The following is a 20,006-nucleotide window of genomic DNA, read 5'->3' on the forward strand; positions in this document are numbered from 1 at the left end:
ACAGTCTGGGCTGTTTTACATTATTATTTACACCTGATATGTGTGGATGAATTTTAATGATTTAAATTCCCTCATCCTCTGGTGGTGACATTTACGCACCGAGCCACGGACTGTACATGACGATGTGCTAGTTATTTTGGTTCATCTTAGAAGTCTGCATTTGTTATTATTTTATGAAATTGTGATGCTGTTGTTAAGAAAGCTTTATATATAATTTATTAGATTATCTTGTTATTGCGTGGCCACAAATTAGTAATTCATCCACCGATGTCAACAGGGGCTCCGTAATTTTCTAGTGATTACATTATATTGTTATATTTTATTTTAATCATTTCTTAAAAAACTTTTTTTAATGTTCATATTTTTTCGATATGAGAGGTACCGGATCTGCTCAAATAAGTCCCAGAACGCAGGCAAGCCAACACGCCGGCACAAAGTAAGCACAAAAATGTATAGAAAAATGTGAGGCTACAGGAGGAATTTGATCATAAATTTGCAGACTTCAAGACGCACAGAGCGACTTTTACAAAAAATTTGCGGATCCCTTCTCCTTTGATGTGCAAGATGCCCCTCCTGTGCTTCAAATGGAGCTCATTGGCCTGCAGTGCAACTCTGACCTCAAAGCCAAGTTCAGGGAGGTGAGTGGAAAGGAAGACAAGCTTGGGCAATTTTTGTGAGAATTGAACCCCAGCTTCCTTGAGCTTTCCCGAATGTTCAAGCGGACCATGTGCCTTTTTTGGAGCACATATTTGTGTGAAAAGCTCTTCTCCACCTTGAACTTCAATAAGTCCAGGTACAGGTCCAGGCTTACTGATGATCATCTTCAAGCCATACTGAGGGTCTCAACTGCTTCCTCCCTCAAGCCAAATGTGGCTCAGCTATGTGAGAGGAAGCGCTGCCAGGTCTCTGGCAGCAAGAAGTAGGCAAGAGAAGCCATGTTTACAAGAACTGTTCGTGTTCTTCAATATTCTATTCATGTTCAGAAGAACCCATTGAAGTTAAATAACTGTTAGTAATGACATTAGAGAAGTTTGGATTTTTTTAGGAAATTTATTTTTTTTGTGGAATACCTGATGCGGCCCAGCCTCACCCAGATACTGCCACCAGCGGCCCCAAGGTAATTTGAGTTTGAGACCCCTGTTCTAGCTACATGTAGCCTCAAGCAGATTCAAGCTGTGGAATCAGCAACACAGTTCGGAAACAAGACCGGGGAACCGCTGCGCTAAGAAACGATTACATCAGCATCTTGACACGCTGGGTGTCACTTTATTTAGTTCTGTTAGTTGCCATGGTTCAGTGTGTGGGACGCAAGCTAACATGTAAACAGAGACACGTGGACTTCTTCTTCCCAAATGGGGTAGGCTTCTCTGAGCTCGTCTTCCGTTACGCCACCTATGGGTTTGGCGATGAATTTTTTCCGACGGACTGTGTCGGAGAAGTAAAAATCAAAAAGACTCTTTGCCCCCCGCTGAGACCTCTCCGAGAAACGGACACGTAGTAGTATATAAGAGCCTTAACTGTCAACATTACTGCAACAACACATTTCTGTAGATGGGCCATTCTATTGAATTGGTTCAAAGTGAGGTTGGAAATATTTTGAAATTTTTTATGTTTTATTCCCAAAACTTTGTCCGTACATATAATGTACCATATCTAAAGTACACATATCTAGTAAAAGAACCGTCAATTTTTATGTTGTATTTTTAGACTGTGTTGGAATGTTTTTCCTCTCCCAAAAATTGTCACTACCGAAACATAGTAATACACTATAGTAAAAAAGTATTATTATTAACCTGTTAAGATTGTGTTTCCTTCCTTTCTCTGAAGTGTATTTTTGCAAATATTTCTTGAAGGTTTTCACAGTTAAATCAATAAAAATGAATTTTTTACCAAATTTCAAAGTTCAATTTATACAATTCATCAAAATCTAAATGCAATATTTCTTTGTAAAATGCATAATACTGATCACATTGATTCCAGAGTTGATGATTGATGAAATTGAACATACATTAAACCAATCATTATCATAACATAGTTGATAACTCAATATACTTTATTTTTTACAAAACATCCAGTGTGTCGGTAGTGAGTGACTGCACTGTTTTGGTATTGACCACAGTATTTTGTTTGCAACGTTGTATCATATTTCCTCAACCTTATTGCTTAATCTTAACTCATAACATACTTGGTTGGGAATATTAAAAACACAATGTTTTATGGTCAATAGAATCATATCATTCTAGTTAGCTAGAATTGTCTAAACTAAAAAAAAACTTTACTTAAAACAAAAAAAAGTAGTAGCACTTAAATGGCACTTACTTATAGCACTTTGTAGTTTGGCTTTCTAGAAGAAGATTGTACTTTCTTGATTGTTGTTCTGGGTTTGTACCCTCATGGTTGAATATATTTATTGTAAGTCGCTTTGGATAAAAGCGTCAGCTAAAAGAAATGTAATGTAATGTTTGTTTCTTAATGCCATGCATTTGTGAGTAATTTCTTTGCAGGATGAAAGTGTTGTGTAATAAATACCTGCTCTGTGCTGACATTATGTTCTCTGCTGTTCTGGGGGACAGAGATATAGACTGCTAAGTGAATTAGAAAAGCCTGTGTTAAAATGACAGAGCACAGGAGCCAAACACGAGTAAGCAGTTATCACGTCCTTAATGTTGTTGTTCATCATTTTAATTTCAGCAGAATCATGCACATGTTTCCTGTCCGGTTCGGACCTATAGATCCTATTCAGGAGAGAAAGAAATGCAGCCCACGCTTGAACGCTTTAGAGCTCTGGATGACATTGTGCGCTATAATCTTGTGCCGGGTTGTTTCATTCATTTTGATAGCAATCATTGCACAAATACTACGTTTAACAGCTATGTAATTGCTCCTGGGCTCATTTATAAATTCTCCAACAGAGACATTTATCAGCAGCGTTTCTACTTCAACAAGCGTCACATTAGGTTTACACTCCCCAGCCGTGGAAGTTACAGTCTCTGGACTATTAATCTCCTGCTTAAAATTAACTTTCTGCCAAGATTAATCAAGCTGTGAACATGCCGTCAATAAGAGGAGGCCATTTAGATAAGTGTGACCCATTATGATTATTTCAGAAGTCGGAGGTTTTGCAATTTGTTCTGTGATCTCTGCTTTGCTTTGTCAAGGGACATGCTTTGGCTGGAATTTGAGAACAAACTGGCCAGGTCACAGATGCAAGTACACACCTTTTGCACATAAGAGTCTTTGTAGGCCTCAGATTTGAGTGTGGGAGCATATGGCTTATGTTTCCAGGAAGAATATGCACCAATACAGACCCACAGTTCATTCAGTTTTGATCAAAACAGTTTGCAGTAGTTAAAAAAAAGTATAATTAACTAAAAAAGATAGATATAGAGTAGTTTGAGTTACAAAGCTATTTTATGTCTGTTTCATTGTACATTCTGTTCATCTTAATACTTTGTGTTGGGGGGAAAACAAAGCCCTTCCCTTGCTCCTCTTTTCTCATAACATGGTCCATGTGTCTAATGCAGTCTCTTAGCCCATGTTTCTGCCTCGCATGGTCTTTCCCTTCAAGTCCCAATGATTCACAAGAGAAAATGGATTATTTCTTGATTCTGAACCCAAGTTGTAACTTTATTTCTTAACCTCTGTGTGAATTGCATGTAGTTAGATTTTATGTCTCCATTATCAAAACACCTTCGTGGCAAAGTGTGAAAAGTAAATATGCCTGGATGTGGACAGCAACACCGCCAATACCCTTTAATTTGCTCAAACATAACAGCAAAATTCTTACCTACTCGGAATTATACATAAATAACAGCAAACTTCTTTCTTTTCAAAAAGCCATTGCTTTAGTTGTACGAATTGTGGCCATTCCTTTAATTGTGCATGGGAAGCGTGTGGTGAAGGGGTGTGGGAGGGGGGGGAGGGGGGTGGCAGGCAGCCTGCAGTCAATATCATCTTCATCATTCAATTAGAATTACACAATGGGAACGCCAGTATCCATCAGGAAGCTAATGTGGCAGTGATTCCCACGGCTGGGGGTTATATTGGGCACATCAGGAAAATCACTGGCAGGATTCGTAGTCATCGAAGAGACAGAAGTAATTTGAGTAACACGGAACAAAAGAGTGATCGTCCTGCAGCATGTTAGAGGAAACTTTGGATATATAACCTGTTTGTTTGGCAATAAAATCAAAAACAGTCTAGAGAGACAGTGTATATTTTTTGAACCCTCCCGGTATGAGGTATGAGTTTGGTTCACTTTAGGGTTGAGTTTAGACTTAAAATGGGGCTAGGGTTGAGTTCGGGTTAGGGTTGAAGGGGGGTTAGGGTATGTGTGTTTCTGTGTGTGTGTGTGTGTTTATGTCTGTGTGTTTCTCTTTGTGTGTGTGTTTGTCTGTGTGTGTGCCTGTTTTTCAGTGTGTGGGAGTGTGTGTGTGCCTGTTTTTCAGTGTTTGTGTGTGTGTCTATGTGTGTGTGTGTGTGTGTGTGTGTATGTGTGTGTCTGTGTGTTTCTGTGTGTGTGTCTGTGTTTCTCTGTGTGTGTGTGTGTGTGCAGGTGTGAAATGGAGGGTGAACCGACTGGTGCAGAGACAGACAGTGCTTCACAGTCTGGTGTTCAGAGCCTCCTCACCTCCCCTGCAGACACAGATGCTCCTGCAGAAACACAACTGCTCCAACTACCCATCATTTTACTGACCTGAACAAAAACTGGTGGCGATTCTGATCGTTCATCACATAACTGCTAAATACTATCTATATAGTTTGAGTTATATAGAAACCTGCTATTTCCATTTTATACTTCCCCATTGGAATTATTATCAGTAAGGTTTTCTGCATAGTTTTTAATAACTGATATTCGCGTGGACTTACTTTGTGTGGCCATTCATTCACATCCAGAGTTACTAGACTGCGACAAACCACAGCAGCCGATTGTCTGATATCATTTGCATTTAATCATTATAGGGTTCTCGGACACCTGCTTCCAAATTAGCCACGTCATTACACTTTGGCACGTTTAACCGTCGGTGATACTGCCGTCCTCAGAGCGATCAACAAAAAATATAACCCATTCTCCTTTTAGATGTGACTATGAAGTCAAGGGTGATCATTTTGATTGCACCATTACGGGTGGTTATTCTTTTAATCCTCTGTTCCCCTGGAACTTTACAAAGCAGCCAGGGACACAGAGCCTGTAATGATTGCTGCACTCAACCATGAAACAAAGAAACAGCGTCTGCCTGGTGGAGGATGGGAGCAGAGCTGCCGAGAGAGAGACTGTCCCTGCGCGACTGTGTCGAAATAAAACGCAGCCAGGCAGAGCGTTGAAATAGCCTCTGGGGGAGGGAGGGGGGGGGGGGTTGTTAAGAGAGCACAGTGTAATGCATTTTATGATAAATATCTTAAAATTGTGAGTAATGATAGGAGAGGAGGAATTGTCAGGGAGTTCTCGTGAAATCGCTGCTATGAGATGATGGAACAATAAAAAGTCCCTCCACGGTGATTAATCCCACCAATTGGTAACATCCAGGTGGAATGAAAAGATAGAAGAGGAAAAAACAAGAGATGGCAACATGCACATTTACCCAGAATTGCCCTTTTTCTGTCAATTAATTATTTTTCCCCGCTGTATATATTTAATTTATGTAGCATATGTTTCTCTAAAGGTTGGACTCTCATCTGTTAAGTGTGACCAACTGGTTTCGATCTCTCTCTGACAGTGACTGAAGAGCAGTGAAAGTCTTAATAATAAACTGAACACAGTATATTTGACACTGTTTTCATCACCGTGAGAGTTCACAACCTTCTTCTGCTAATAAACATGATTTAAAATTGAAGACTTCGATCAGAAAATAATGCAATACTTACATTTTATGCTCTCAGAGGCTCCAGCTGCAAAAGACTAAATTTTTATTTTTGTTTTATGTGTGAGTGTTGACAATATTTTCCAAAGAGCACCACCACTTCATAATAACAACTAATATGAATTTTTAACAGACAAAATATATGTGCTCATGAACAACCCATATGACACATAAAACATCTTTTTATTTGGTTCATTAACAAGGCTTTATGATATTCTTATTCTTATGCTTTACCTTTTCACCCTGGTCCCTGTTTGTTGGTTTGTTTGTAAGCATGACTATTCAAAAACTACTGGATGGATTTCCATGAAACTTGGTGGAAGGATGCACTATGAATCAGGAAAGAGACCATTACATTTTCCAGAATCACTTTCTTTAACAATGCAAAAAAGGGCTTCTTTTTTTTTTTCTACATTTTCACAGATTTCCAAGAAACAATTCATCGATCTTGATGAAAAAGAACCAGGCACACTTAGGGGAGCAGATATCTATGGAAAAGTAAAGGTAATGTCAGCCAAAAGCAAAGATTTATTCACTTAATCATTAGGTCAAAGGTCCATAATCACAAACTGCGAAATCGTCTTTAGTAGCGCTGTGGATGCATCAGTGATACTCTGCAGATGATGGCATGAAGTTAAAGTGCCTACATTGAGTTAGACAAGGGACACTTTTATCCCGCTAATTCAGGAATGTGCATCTGTTCAATAAATCTTCTTACAGTAGCAAACACTGTGCATTGAATGGTTCAAGCAAAGTTCTTTAAAAAAAATAATCCCCGGTATCCTCAACATAAAAATGTAAAAATGTAAAAACAAAAATTTTGCATATTATAGTTTCCCTCCAATTAACACAGTATGGTACAGACAATCATATGTGCCTAGGACATAAGCTAACCCACCATCATGGTTTAGCATTGTGCTTCTTATCAGCAGCAGCGGCAGCAGCCGCACTGGCAGTCAAGCCTCCCACATCGAGCCAAAAGTCTGGACAACATTCAATCAGGTAATCACGACATTGCACAGTTACACAACATAGATTGCACTAAAGTTTAAGGGGCGGTAAGTCAAAGTGTTCTTATATAAACATCTGAATTCATCCATAAGGGTGAGTGAGGGTGGTGTGCATGTTCATGAACGTAACTCAACCCTTCTTTGGTTCACAGATACACTAAAAGACTTCAATGTTAATGGTAACATTGTGATAATTCTACAGAGTACATAACAAGTGGAACAGAAGAGCAGATAACCTATTCACAATTATAATCTCTCCATATAAATAAAGTTATTCCTCTATTTCATACTCTACCGCGTGGTTGATTTACATATAGGATTTTTTTCTCACCGTAAAACTCGGACACATTTGGCACAAAGTCAATGTAACAATACTATACACAATCTACACAAAAATCTCTAAAAACACAGCACTCCAGCACAGTACCTGCTACAATGAGTGTGTTATATATCCCCACTTATGTAATATCAAATAACAGCTATAGGGTACAATTTGGCGGTGCTTGATAATTACATAGACCACATGAAGCACCAACACTCATAACATCATATATATATTCATATTTTACATTGATACTATTTATGTCAATTCTTTGAGGTTCCCTATATTGTGCTCTATTACTTGTGAAAAAATATTTTGATATTGTTCTGTTTTCAATCGTGATTTTCATATAGTACAACAGTAAAATTACATTTCTATACCTGCTCATTGACAGAATCATCCAAGTGCTCAGGTATTCTTGCTTTTTTCACATTTAGGTGAAGAGGAACCTGCGTCCGACTCATCACTCTGACATTATACATATGAATTGTTTGGCAAGAATAACAGTGTGCTCGTGTGATTCTCTCAAGCTTTTTACTCCCACACCCGCTTGTGCAAATGTTTTCAATATCGTTGCTGCTAAAGACAGAAAGAGACAGAGAAGTGACACACAGGGCATATTATTATTCAATGTGCATTGTAAGCAAATACAACAAAACTCAACATCTGTATAAAACAAAAGGGACATAAAGCCAAGCTCAGGGCTCACCAGATGTCTCAGCAGAGGGGTTTTATTTTACAGGGTTGGCGCTTACAAGTCATTCCCCAGTCGCTCCATCTCGTCGATGAGGAAGTCGATGTCTGACCTGGTGGCGGCATGGTTGGAGATGACCATGCGGAAGAAGTTGACATTGTTTCCCTGTGGCTGGTAACCCACCATGGTGGTCCCGGACTCCATCATCAGGGCCTTGATCTTTGGGGCCACCTGAGGAAGGGGAAAAGACATCAGCTTATCCACATACAATTGTTTTCATCAGTGTTTGTTGCATCATGTAACACCACTCAACTGATTTCCATGACATTTTGTGGAAGGACGAAGCATAACCAAAGGAAGAAATACATTTCATTTTATTTTTAATATTTGTATACATTTTGGAGCAGATCCAAATCAGAGGGCGATCCGTGAATAGTTTTTCACTTTCTTCAACATTGCAGGATAGGGTGTATTTGTTGATTTTTCAGAGAATGATTTATGGCTCTTGATGTAAAAGCCTGCTGATATTAATATGTATGAAATTTAGTGCAGATCCAACTGAAAAATCTGGACCTATTGAATTTAAATGTGAGCTCATACTGTTGGGCCTTTGCCCTCAGCTGATGCCATTTAAGTTTTTCTGTATGACTCCCTGTCTCTAAGCAGATACTATAAACCAGTCTGAGAGTGAAGGGGAACTACAAACAAAAGGCTCAAATAGGCAGATTGATGAGTCATTACCTTGTGTAATCTCTCACGTTTCTCCTCATCATCAGGGAAGCTTCGCAGGCTCGGTGGTATGTACCAGAAGCAGACGTTGGTGTGCTGCGGCTGATAAGAGGAAAATGTAGCAACATTGTTAAAAACATGCCTTGAAACAGTGTTTTCAGCAATTTCCTCTTTTTTTTGTCAGTGTCAGCAAAGGAAAAACAATCAATCTTAAGACCAAGCTAAGATATCAAACATTCAGGTGAAGCTCATTCATCAAACAAAAAATGCAGGTGTGTCAAGCAGTAAAGTTCAGATGAGTTGAGTAATAACAGTTTTCCTTCATTATTAATGCAGATCATCGCCAGTAAAGTGAATATTTAGGTCTCACCTCTCCGTTGAACACCATCTTGAAGCCCTCTCTGTTTTTGATCTTATCGTAGAGGTACGCTGACAGATCCAGGCACTTGTCAATGTGCTGCTCAAATCCTTCTGTTCCCTTTTAGATTGAGAGACAAGAATAAAGGAGTTGATATCGTCACATTTTAGATACGACAGCATTGTGTGGGACACAGCTCTAGATAAATACACACTTTTGCCTTCCACATTAGCCAGAACTTGAAGATATCCACGTGCCGCCCGCACTGGATGGCCTTGTCGCCGGTATCGTATGTTGTGTCGTACTGTTTATCTGGCTGGAAGAGGTAGCCTGCAGACATGGAGTTGCAGCTTTGAAGTAATCCCTGCAATGGAAACAACTGTGATGAGACATAAACAGGATGTGTGTTTCTCTGTGTGTGTGATTGTGTGTGTGTGTGTGTGTGTGTGTGTGTGTGTGTGTGTGTGTGTGTGTGTGTGTGTGCATGCATTTGTGATTATTTGTGCACATTATTTGTGTGGTGGCCTCTGTGTGCAGCAGGAAAGTGAGAAAAACTCTCACCCTCTCTCTGACCAGAATGGCAGAGCACTGCAGTGGCACTCCCATCATCTTATGAGGGTTCCAGGTGACTGAGTTGGCCCTGCACAGATATTGAAACAGTAAACACAGCGCTGTGTGTGTGTGTGTGTGTGTGTGTGTGTGTGTGTGTGTTTGTCTGGAAACAGAAGTGGCAATCTGAGAAGTGCATCAACATTTTCAATTTCATTCCAACATCCATGCATGTGTCTGAGAAGTCATGGTTGAAATATGTGGTCCTATAAGCTGACTATAGATCTGAGATTTTACACTGTTTTTTGTGCCGATTTTAAAGGTAAATTTCATCAAATCCCTATTTCACTTTCCCTGGTTTGGGACGTTTGTTGCACATCATTACTCTGCATAAAGGGATCAACGGCCCAGAAATGAATTCTATTCAAAAGATTGGGGAATTACAAGAGATACATTTCAAAAATCGAAGCAGCACAGACAGAGATATTCTGACTTTTATTCTGAAGAATAAATCAAGCCCATGAATGTATTAAAAGAGCTGTTTACCAAACCTTCATGTTCTTGCTCTACCAATAGACTTTACCCTGGGATGATAACATGCACATAATAATTGCCTTTCTGGACTCTGGGGTAGTTTTACAAAAAAAGAAAAATACACCTTCATGAAAAAAGAGTAATTATTGACCTCATTTCGGTTGTCCTGAAAAACAACTTTTGATCCACTGGGGATTTTTGTTGTTGTAATTCCCCGACTGTGTCCACTGTGACTGTTCTCAGCTGTGACTGTATATTACAATTAAACAGCTTCTAATGATAAATACCTCACAATACCTGGTAGATCAGAAGGAGACTGTAAATTAACATGGCCAACATGTCTCATTACTATTCAGTAATAAGGCCAAGATGGATACTATCATTGTTCCCGCCTATACACACTGACCAATAACATGGAGGAGGCCGGGTCTATAACGTATACTGCAGCTAGCCAACGGGTGGTGATCGAGAAGTTTTGAATTCATTTTTGGGCACCAGTAATGTCGTCTCTTTTTATATACAGACTATGTGATATACTAACCTTGATGACATCACCAGCGTTGTTTTCTTTAATAACTACTCAATGTAAAATACAGAAGACAATAATTTATAAAACCATTTTTACAGGCAGTATTTGTTGTTTTTGTCTGTAGCAAGTGAACTGAACTTGATGTATAACATTGGTGAGGTGCGCTTTAAAAGAATATGTTAACGTGTTGTGTTCTTTTACCTCTCAACTCCGTTAAGCTTGTGTCTGTGTTTCCTGGACATCAGCAAACCTCCTCCCCAGGCTCCCTTCAGACAACACAACACACTTATTACAGACTTATGAATCAATGGTCCTAATTATAGCGGATATCTATGGCCGTTGTCTCTTTTCTGGAATGAAAATTATCAATATTGTCTTACATCCACGTGAAGCCACATGTTGTACTTTTCGCAGATGTCTGCAATTTCATTGATGGGATCAAAGGCTCCGTAGACGGTGGTACCGGCGGTGGCGTTCACGAACATTGGAACGTACCCCTGAAAACCAAAAGCATTGGGGGAAATAGAGAAATTTAAATACTGGCTGTGCAAATTCCGGGCAGAATTCAGGTTGTTATATTCCTTCTCTGCAAGCTATTGTTGACATCAAAGAGACGGAGCTAAAGCCCATTTCCCAAATAATGCACTCTTCCTGTCTGTGCCTATTGTTGGGGCATAATTGCTTTCCAATTTCTCCCAGTCTGCACATCATTTTAGCTTTGAAGAATCACTTGCATGAGAGGTAGTTTAGTGCAGGGTCGCATCACATGTGAGCAGAGGGAAGCATTAACCTCATTGAAGTAACGCTGTTGCTCTGCTATACATTCGTTCTTCCTCCTCATATAAGACAACTCCATATGAGAGTTTCTCCTTGTGTAGAGTAAATAAATTAGTGGGGACGATGTTTGACTCATTGTTACTGACATTCACCTTTTGCTTGGCCTCTTTTACTTTGGCTTCCAAATCAGCAGGAATGACTCTCCCTCTGGAAAAAGAAGAAAGCGTGCAGTAAAAAGATATTTGGAATTTCACCAGGTTGTGTGTGCGTAGGTCAAATGTAAAGCAAACCTCTCATCTGTCTTCAAGAGGATCAGGTTCTCTGTTCCAATGCCCAATGCTGCACTGGCTTTCTTGATGGAGTAGTGACTCTGCACGGAAAGATGTGGATTGGTCACAGTCAGGTTGAAACTTGTTCACTTATGATGTGTACAGAAAAGAACATGAACTAGAGGGACGTGGAGTTCTTGTTGGACTGACGTGCTCTGAGGTGAAGAGGACCAGTCTGGGTGCAGCTGCCATGCCTTTGGTCTTGACTTCAGGAAAGAACTTGTATCTGGCAATCATCACACTGTACATGTTGGAGATCGCTCCCCCTGCAGACACACCGCACATTTATGGTGTAAATCATTTGATTTATTACTATAGAGGACACTAACCAGCAGTATACAGATTACATTTTTCCCAAATTTACTATTTTAGGCAAACATGACTTCAAACCATTGATATGTCTTATTCATAGACGCGTGGTATAGTTATATACACAATGGTGTTGCTTCTTTCAATTACACTGCAAACTGTAGGAGATCCTTTGCCAGATTCAGATTCATTGCTAAACTAAACTAGGATGACATTCAGTGGAGAACTTTCAGCCTAATCCTGCAAAGTTACAAACAAATGTGAAAACAAAAAAACAAACAAAAATGGCTTGGCGAAGGCAATAAGAAATTAATATAAAATAAAAGTTAAGCTTCTGATTGTATCTGAGAGTCCGTCATGTTTGCTGTTTTCTGTCTGATGACGACAGGAGCGGTTTGACTTTACCTGGAGAAAATATTCCATCACCCTCTCCTTCAGGCCAGCCAATGATTTCTCTCATCTTCTTCAGTGTCAGCTGCTCCATGAGAACAAAGACAGGGGCGATCTCATAGGTGAACCTAAAATCATAATCATAATCATGAAAATGAAAATACAGTCTTCTATACACAATGTCACTTCAATGACAACATTTCTAAAATCTTCAGAAATGGACTCTGCATTGAAATTACACAGAGAATGACACAGACTTACAGCCAGGGTTCGTTGGTAAAGCATTAGGAGTGAGAAATGTGATGTAAACCCAATGACAATATTAAAACTATAACACCACTGTACCCAAAATGGATTTAACCTTTACTGTAAACATTACAGAAAGAGTAGAGTTGTCTTAAATCTAGTTATTGCAGAATAACAAGACTGCACATTCTAAGTACATGAAAGCCTCTTCGGCCTCACAGAGGAGTTGATTTGTGATTAAAGCACAGGCGGCCTTATCCATCTTCTCCTGACCAACATGTTTACATACAGTCAATATCTCTCCATTCATGCAAAAAGAAAGAAAATGAACAGGATGTCGTATGTGCCCTACAGCATCTTAAACATATATACACACACAGAGCGGTTATACCAAGGGAAATATAAATATAAACAAGTCAGATGCCACTTCGCAGACGTCACACATTAATTCCCTTGCATTCATTCATGCAGACGACTCTCGCTCATTGTGATTATGTGAGACCTCGGTGCGACCGTCAGTCTATTAGTGTCAGTCAATATCTGCCGGAGGTAATTAGGGTTGATGTGGTAATTAATGAAGGTAAATCACGAGTACGTAAGAAGCCTCCGCCCTCTGGTTTCAACTTATGCTCTTTTGATGGTGCCAAAAACACAACAGAGTGAACTCATTGGAGACGTGAGCCCGTGTGACACGGTCTGAACCAGCAAACAGGAGGCAGACCACAGACACTGATCAAGGCTTCGTGGACCACCGGGCCACCAAGAAGGTCCCGCAGCTACAGGTTTAGGACGTAAACTTGTAAAAATGCATAAAATAGAGCAGTCCTTAATTTTGTTTTATGTTCAACCATCATTTAGAGGAGAGAATATACAAAATTACAGGGCCTTTGTACTGGTCTGTATTATAGTAGAGATATCTCCACAGTACATCAGTGTATAAGAGTCATTGCTGAGTCCCAGTGATGTTTGCACATACACTGTGTGCAGATGGTCTGGGGGGGGAGAGGCTGTTTCTCCCTCCTGGCATTGGTATGTCACAGGAACTAGCGTTACATGAAACAAAGACACCATGTAAACTGTGAATGCGAATCAATATGCAATTTAGCTTGCCTGCAGGGCTGAATTATGTGACCACAGCCCGTGCACAGGCCAGCATCGACAACACTGCGGGGGGAGAAACTGTACAAATGTCTTCTTTTGTTCTCTTTATTTTCCCGCTTGATTGACGGCCTATTAGAAGCTGCAGGGCATTCTGAAGCTAAGAACAGTCATTACTGGATGTCACTTCAAATAATAGCTCCTCCTCTACACGGCCCATTGAAAAAACAAGGAGGGCAAATAAGCCTTTTAGTCTGGATTTAATAGATCTTTATCAGTGGTTATTGAGTGCAGGGATTTCAAAGAAGTACTGGATGCGTCCTTGTACTCACATGTTAGTGTTGGCTGTGGAGGTGAGCCACTCTCCTACCAGCCCGACGATGTCTAATCCAGTGGACAGCTGGTTAAAGAACCTGGGGTGGCCTGCAGCCATCGACAAAGAGGCAACAAAGCAACGGAAAACAATTCATCATTTGAGATGCGTGATCATTACACACGACATGTAAGCTAATGAGAGTTATTGATCGCGACAGGCCATGCTGCACCCCCCCCCACCCACCCACCCCACCCCCCCGTGCCTCTCTCACCTGTCCTCACTCCATATTTCAGGGTGTCCCTGCAGTCCACCAGGATCTGCTCCAGGGACTCGGGCTGCTCGGACAGCTCCAGGTTGAAGCCCTCCATGCCCTCCAGCAGCTGGTGGGGGTGGTGGAAGTCCAGGACCTTGGTGGACCGGTCGAAGGTCTTCCGGATGTAGTTGGTGAGGATTTCCACGACCTCCAGCAAGAACTGCATGGTCTGCTCTTCTCCATTTTTAGCAGGCAACAGATCTACCAGTCAAGACATATTAAATCCATTAAACCAATGTTTGTTTGTGTCTCTTGTGATTTTAACTAAATCTGAAGCTTACTATCATGCTGCGGATTTTCACAGGTATTTGTCACAAGTTACTGTTGAATTCGGTGGTGACCTTAGGGTTTTTCAACTGGGTAAGAATTGCTTTTCTCATTTGCAGATTTTGAATCCTTACTTAAATCCTTTGAATGCTAAAAACTGTTTCAAAGCATCAATTAATCAATGCACATATACAACATGATCCAATTAAATAAAAAAAAGTGTCATTGCATCTGAATAATTATTTTCTATCGCTTGCATGTTGGGTTTTTTGAATCCAGATCATTTTCTTGGATTTTCTGTATTAAATTAAATTTTCTATGTTAATTTCATTACATTGCATTTTATATTAAATGAACGATGTTTCATTCAAAGTGTTAATAATATATGCAGCCTTACCTCTGGCGAACAGGTTGGAGAAGTCCGTCTCCGTGCGTCTGAAGTGCGCGTCCCCGCCGCCGTTATCGCAGGACATCAGGTTCTTGGCCGCGCGCTCCTTGAGGGAACCCACGATCCTGCTCCTCTCCTCCAGACTGTTGGTGCCCTGCAACAATCCTACACGGTTGCAGGAAGACGGGGAGTCCGGAGCATGGTTACACTTTGCATACATGTTGAGAGCTGCAACTGTTTTTGTTCAATATACCACAACAGGCCCAGAAATACTAACAACAGGCTTCCTGCTCTCCCTCCCTCTGTCTCTCTGGCCCTGCACTGGGGAATCTGGACTTTACTGTCTCTGTTTTTAGGGGAGGGGGGGTGAGGGTTGGGGAGGTGGTCCCAATCGTGCACTGGGAGTCCCATTTTACGGGCGGAGAGAGGGAGGGGGGCTGTGTGGGAGGCTGTGACATCAGCTCCGATCTCCAGCCAAGCAAACACAAATCGCCGTCATCGTGTGGCGGCTGTAAATTCTTGTTAAAGCTCCTTCGACACTGCGCGCACTTCAGGAAACGTCACAAGTGGTCTGATACCAGCCCAGGCGGCCTCGGTGATAAGAATACATGTGAATGTAATACATCTATGTGTTTATCACTCCAAACCGCAGGAGAGAGGAAAGCGCACTGGTAAATCCAGAAATCTCATCTCCAAAGTCTGCAACAAGCGACGCTTTGTTTCCCTTCTTGTGCCAAACCATCACGAATAAAGCTTTATTTTATTTTATTTTATTTCACTGCTGCAGCTTGACTTAAAAGTCCCATGTAATTAAACGGGCCCCAATCAAACCAGTAGATCGTGTCGGTCAAAAAAAAAAAGGAAAAAAAATCCAGAAACATTGCGCTGCGCACTGGAGTGTGACATGCACCATTATGCTGGGTGTCAGTCCGTCCTTGGTCAATGGAGTATGAGACTCCAATAGACTCTCAAACTCCAACCAAGGGACCAATTAATGCTTTGACAGTTAATGCCCATTGCTCCCTATAGCTTCCATCCAGTCGAAAGGGTTCATCCTTTATTGGATGAGATTTCAAAATCAAATTCGAGCAAGAATTCACCTAGTTTTCTATGGCGTAAAACCATGCAGGCCAAGAAGCCTATCAGTGGCTCGAACGCCAGATATGTTATCTATTCGTGATAATTAATATTTTAGCATAATTCTATCAGAAATATATAATAATTCAAAATAACAGACTTACCACATATCTTCATTCCCAATTTCCTAGTACATCCATGTGCAACTCCACACCAAGCATCATAGCCTGAAATTATTATTCATCAGGAAAACAATTAGGGGGCCTAATAAGTGGTGGTGCTTACATTGTGAGTTATAATTTAGCATGGAGCAATGAAATGAACAGAAGATAAATGGAAATGCATGAGGTCGAGTGCTAAAACAAAAATAGCCACTGAGAGGAGGTGTCTTGGGATTATTTTTTTAACATTTAGTCGTGGCCCCTGTCTGGATTAGCCCACTTCCACTCGACGTGTATAACGGTTCATGACTTATGGGCGAGAACATAAAATTAATTAGGCGTTTGGGATCCTCGCCAGCCCTCAAAGATCTAAGTGGGTGAGGAAAAGGGGAAAAAGACAGAAAGATGCTGGTTACATATGCGAGCATCAGTCGACAGGAGGCGGCTGCCCGGTGACAGATAGAGAATTACTGGCGTTATCAAGGGCTTCCAGCCAGAGAGGGGACGGGGAGGCACAGACCAAATCCTGAAAAGCAGCATTTTGGAGGAGGAGGAGGAGGAGGGAGGAGGAGGAGGATGGATGGGGAGGGGGGGGGGCAGTCCCATTCCCACACCCCAATTTAACCCTTGCTTTGGATCATTAGATAAATCATTGCCCTGCTCAGCTTATTGGACGCATTTTAACTCAGTCCTCACAATGATTTTTTTTTTTTTTTGTGCAGAGGAAATTAGATGGGCAACAAGGAGAAAACCAGGAAGACAGACAATGGAATGAGAAAAAAGAAATTTAAAAAAAAAGGAGCAGATGTGCTGACAAATATCATCCAGACTATGTGTAGCATGCATCTGCAGAGCTGATGCTATAAAACCGGCTAATATGGACAAAACATGTTATTTCTGCATGGGCCTAACACAATAGGTTTCACCAGACACATATTAATTCGCAAAGCCAATGCGCCCTTAAAATCAAATACTGGCGAGATAAAATGACCATAGCAGGGTTTGCACTCGATAATAAATGTATGAGCTTTTTTTTAAAAAACATTTTTTTTTGTCAGAACAAATCTACACCCGTCACTTGATTTTCTGTGGACCTCCAGCTCATTCATCAACGAGAATCAGGCTTATATACATTTGTTTCACTGTGGTCTCTACAATGCTTAAGTGTGCCATTAGCAGCCATTTAATAAAAGTAAATTAACCAGCACTTGAGGGGCAATTCCCCCCCCCCCCCCCCCCCCCCTGCAGCCACTTTAATCTACCGGAGCACATTCAGCCAAACCAATAGGGCAAAAAAAAAAAACATAGAATAAAAAACAAAAATTGAAATGCAAATATGAAGGCACCAGAAATGACAATATTCTAAGACTAATAATACAATTTTGAAATTAATAATCACGAAGACAATTAGCAGTTTTTTGTTAATGCATCTATATTTGAGCCTTTTTCTCAATAAGGAAACCTCCAGAGCCATGACAGGAGCTGCCCTCAGTGGCTGACACATGAGGGGTGGGGGGGCATTCCTGTGTCTCAGACGCCGGGAGGTCCGCAAACGTGATGGAGGGGGGGGGGGGGGGGGGGGATGAAATGCAGCGGTGATTTGTGGCGGAGGAAGCCTTTCCAAATGGCAGTGGATTTTTTTTTTCTTACCCCCCTCCCCACACTCACTCCCTCCATCCCTCCATCCACCCCCCCCCCTCTCTCCCCCCCTCTCGATGGGAAATGATGAATGGCGATGCCCACAAAGTAAATAGCGCACTGCACTTGAAGCAGCGTGTGATCTGTGATGGACCTACTTGAGCCCGGTGGTCGTAAATGTGTCGAGTTGGGATCCGCGTCGCCGCCGTTGGTGGTGGAGGATGAGGAGGTGGTGGTGGTGGTGGAGGAGGAGGAGGGTGCAGACGCCATCGCTCCCGAGACCCTGTGCCAAAGTCTTCACCTCACAAAAAAAAAAAGCCTGGACACTTTTCTTTTCTTTTTAATCCCCTCCCAAACAATCTCTCCTTCTCTATGAGTAAGGGCTCACTGGCAGAGAGAGAGAGAGAGAGAGAGAAAGAGAGAGAGAGAGAGACAAAAGCGCACAGGGATCGTGCAGTGAATATTCGGTTTCACAGGGAAACAGATGCAACTTGACACGGGCACAATCCGTCTGACAAGTTCAAATTCAACTGGTCCAGACAGGAAGGGGAGATTTAAAATAACAATATTAACAAATAAACAGTGGATGACAAGTTCACTCTCAACTATTCAGTGACAGGGGCAGCGTTAGATCTAGATCAGGCTGGAGGATGGAGCCTCATGTCTTTCATTCAACAATAAATAGCCCCTGGTTAATTAATGAATACAGCTACAGTTATCATATCCTCAGGAATATACAAAAAAAAAAAAAAAAAAGAGCAGATTATTTGCCCTTTATATTTTTGCAGTAAAAATAAAATATCAGCTCAAGGTGATTATTCCCTTATTGACTGTGATGCAGGTTGAAAAAGACGCTGTGCACCCCTCTCTAAAAACACTATGAGAATAAAGAGCAGCAACAGTTTCTACACATTCTAATTTAAAAGCCAATTATGTCCCGACCTCATATTTTAAAGGCAGCAGACCTTATAAAAACACCTGTTAGAGCATCTCCATCTCCATCCCAGTTCGGCTTTGGACTCTTTTTCTAACAGAGTCACCATCCCCGAAATAGAGCAAAGCCACTCACCGTGATGCTGTGTATCCAGGTGAACAGGTGCAGTCCAGTGGGGGGGAGAAGAGAAGAGAAGAGAAAGTGAATTTACCACCAAAAAGAAGGGGCTGCTGCGTGCGTGCGTGCGCTCTCTGGCAGACTCCGGCAATAATAACACAGCCCCTTGCTTCAGTTCCCCACTAGATCCATATCAAGGTGACCTTGCTGCTGCTGCTGAAGAAGATAGGACTTGTTCCAAGCGAGCCTCCTCTTGTCTGATAGTCACAGACGAGTCACGGGATCCAGGCTGTGCACTATCTCCACCGGTGCATGCTGCTTGTCTGTGCACGGAGCAGATGGGTCCGCAGGCTCAGGCAGTCGGAGGGCTCTGCTCTGAATGGCGACCCCCCCCCCCCCGTGAAGTGAGACTTTTCCTTTCTTTACTGGGAAAAGTGTTACGGTCTCCGGACTGATCTATGCAGCCCAGCGCCGGTTTTGAAGCCCGGTTTACGAACGTACGTGGACTTGAAGTTTGATGCCATGAGCAACACATTATACGTGAGGAGGTGTCCGGATGGAAGAGGGGAGGGAGGGAGGGAGGGAGGAAGGAGGGAGAGGTTCTGTTCTTGTGTGTGTACAGGAGGGGGGAGGCAAGTGGACAACAGAAAACAGAGCAAACTGCCAGGAACAGGAATGCTTAAGTTGTTTCCAATTATTTATTTCTCCACCCTCCCATCACGTCCACCATTGTGCCATCGTTGGAAAAATACAGATCAATGGCTCTTGCAACACCTGCTGATTTTTGCTGAACACAGATTGTTATTGAATAAAATTCGCCTGTCTCTTACATTTTTATTTCATTTTCCTTGTATGTGTGCACTCGATGTTGTGAGGACGTAACGTGCATGATGACACACAGAGAGAGAGAGAGAGAGCAGGAGAACATCCACAAGGTGGCAGTGAGAAACCAAGAATGGCTTTTACACAACGGCTCAAATGGGCCATTCCAGAAATACACCAGCAAGCTAATTATAAACCGTAGCCATTAATGTGGAACACGTCACCATCTTACATGATC

At 41.6% G+C, this 20,006-nt stretch overlaps 1 protein-coding gene across 1 annotated transcript; it reads right to left on the minus strand.

Moving 5' to 3' along the window:
- Positions 1 to 6,025: 6,025 nt before the first annotated feature.
- Positions 6,026 to 19,074, minus strand: LOC133022198 (glutamate decarboxylase 1-like). The gene is made up of 17 exons (XM_061089225.1): positions 18,965 to 19,074; positions 18,054 to 18,282; positions 16,261 to 16,323; positions 15,029 to 15,184; positions 14,323 to 14,565; positions 14,068 to 14,158; positions 12,407 to 12,519; positions 11,843 to 11,958; positions 11,654 to 11,733; positions 11,516 to 11,570; positions 10,967 to 11,083; positions 10,788 to 10,852; positions 9,536 to 9,614; positions 9,189 to 9,338; positions 8,987 to 9,094; positions 8,629 to 8,718; positions 6,026 to 8,118 (listed from the first exon to the last, which is right to left on the minus strand). Exons 2-17 carry the CDS (start codon positions 18,163 to 18,165, stop codon positions 7,945 to 7,947), a joined length of 1,812 nt encoding a protein of 603 aa, XP_060945208.1. The 5' UTR covers positions 18,166 to 18,282; positions 18,965 to 19,074; the 3' UTR covers positions 6,026 to 7,944.
- Positions 19,075 to 20,006: the final 932 nt, after the last annotated feature.

Source organism: Limanda limanda, chromosome 16, assembly GCF_963576545.1.
Source record: "Limanda limanda chromosome 16, fLimLim1.1, whole genome shotgun sequence".
NCBI lineage: Eukaryota > Metazoa > Chordata > Actinopteri > Pleuronectiformes > Pleuronectidae > Limanda > Limanda limanda.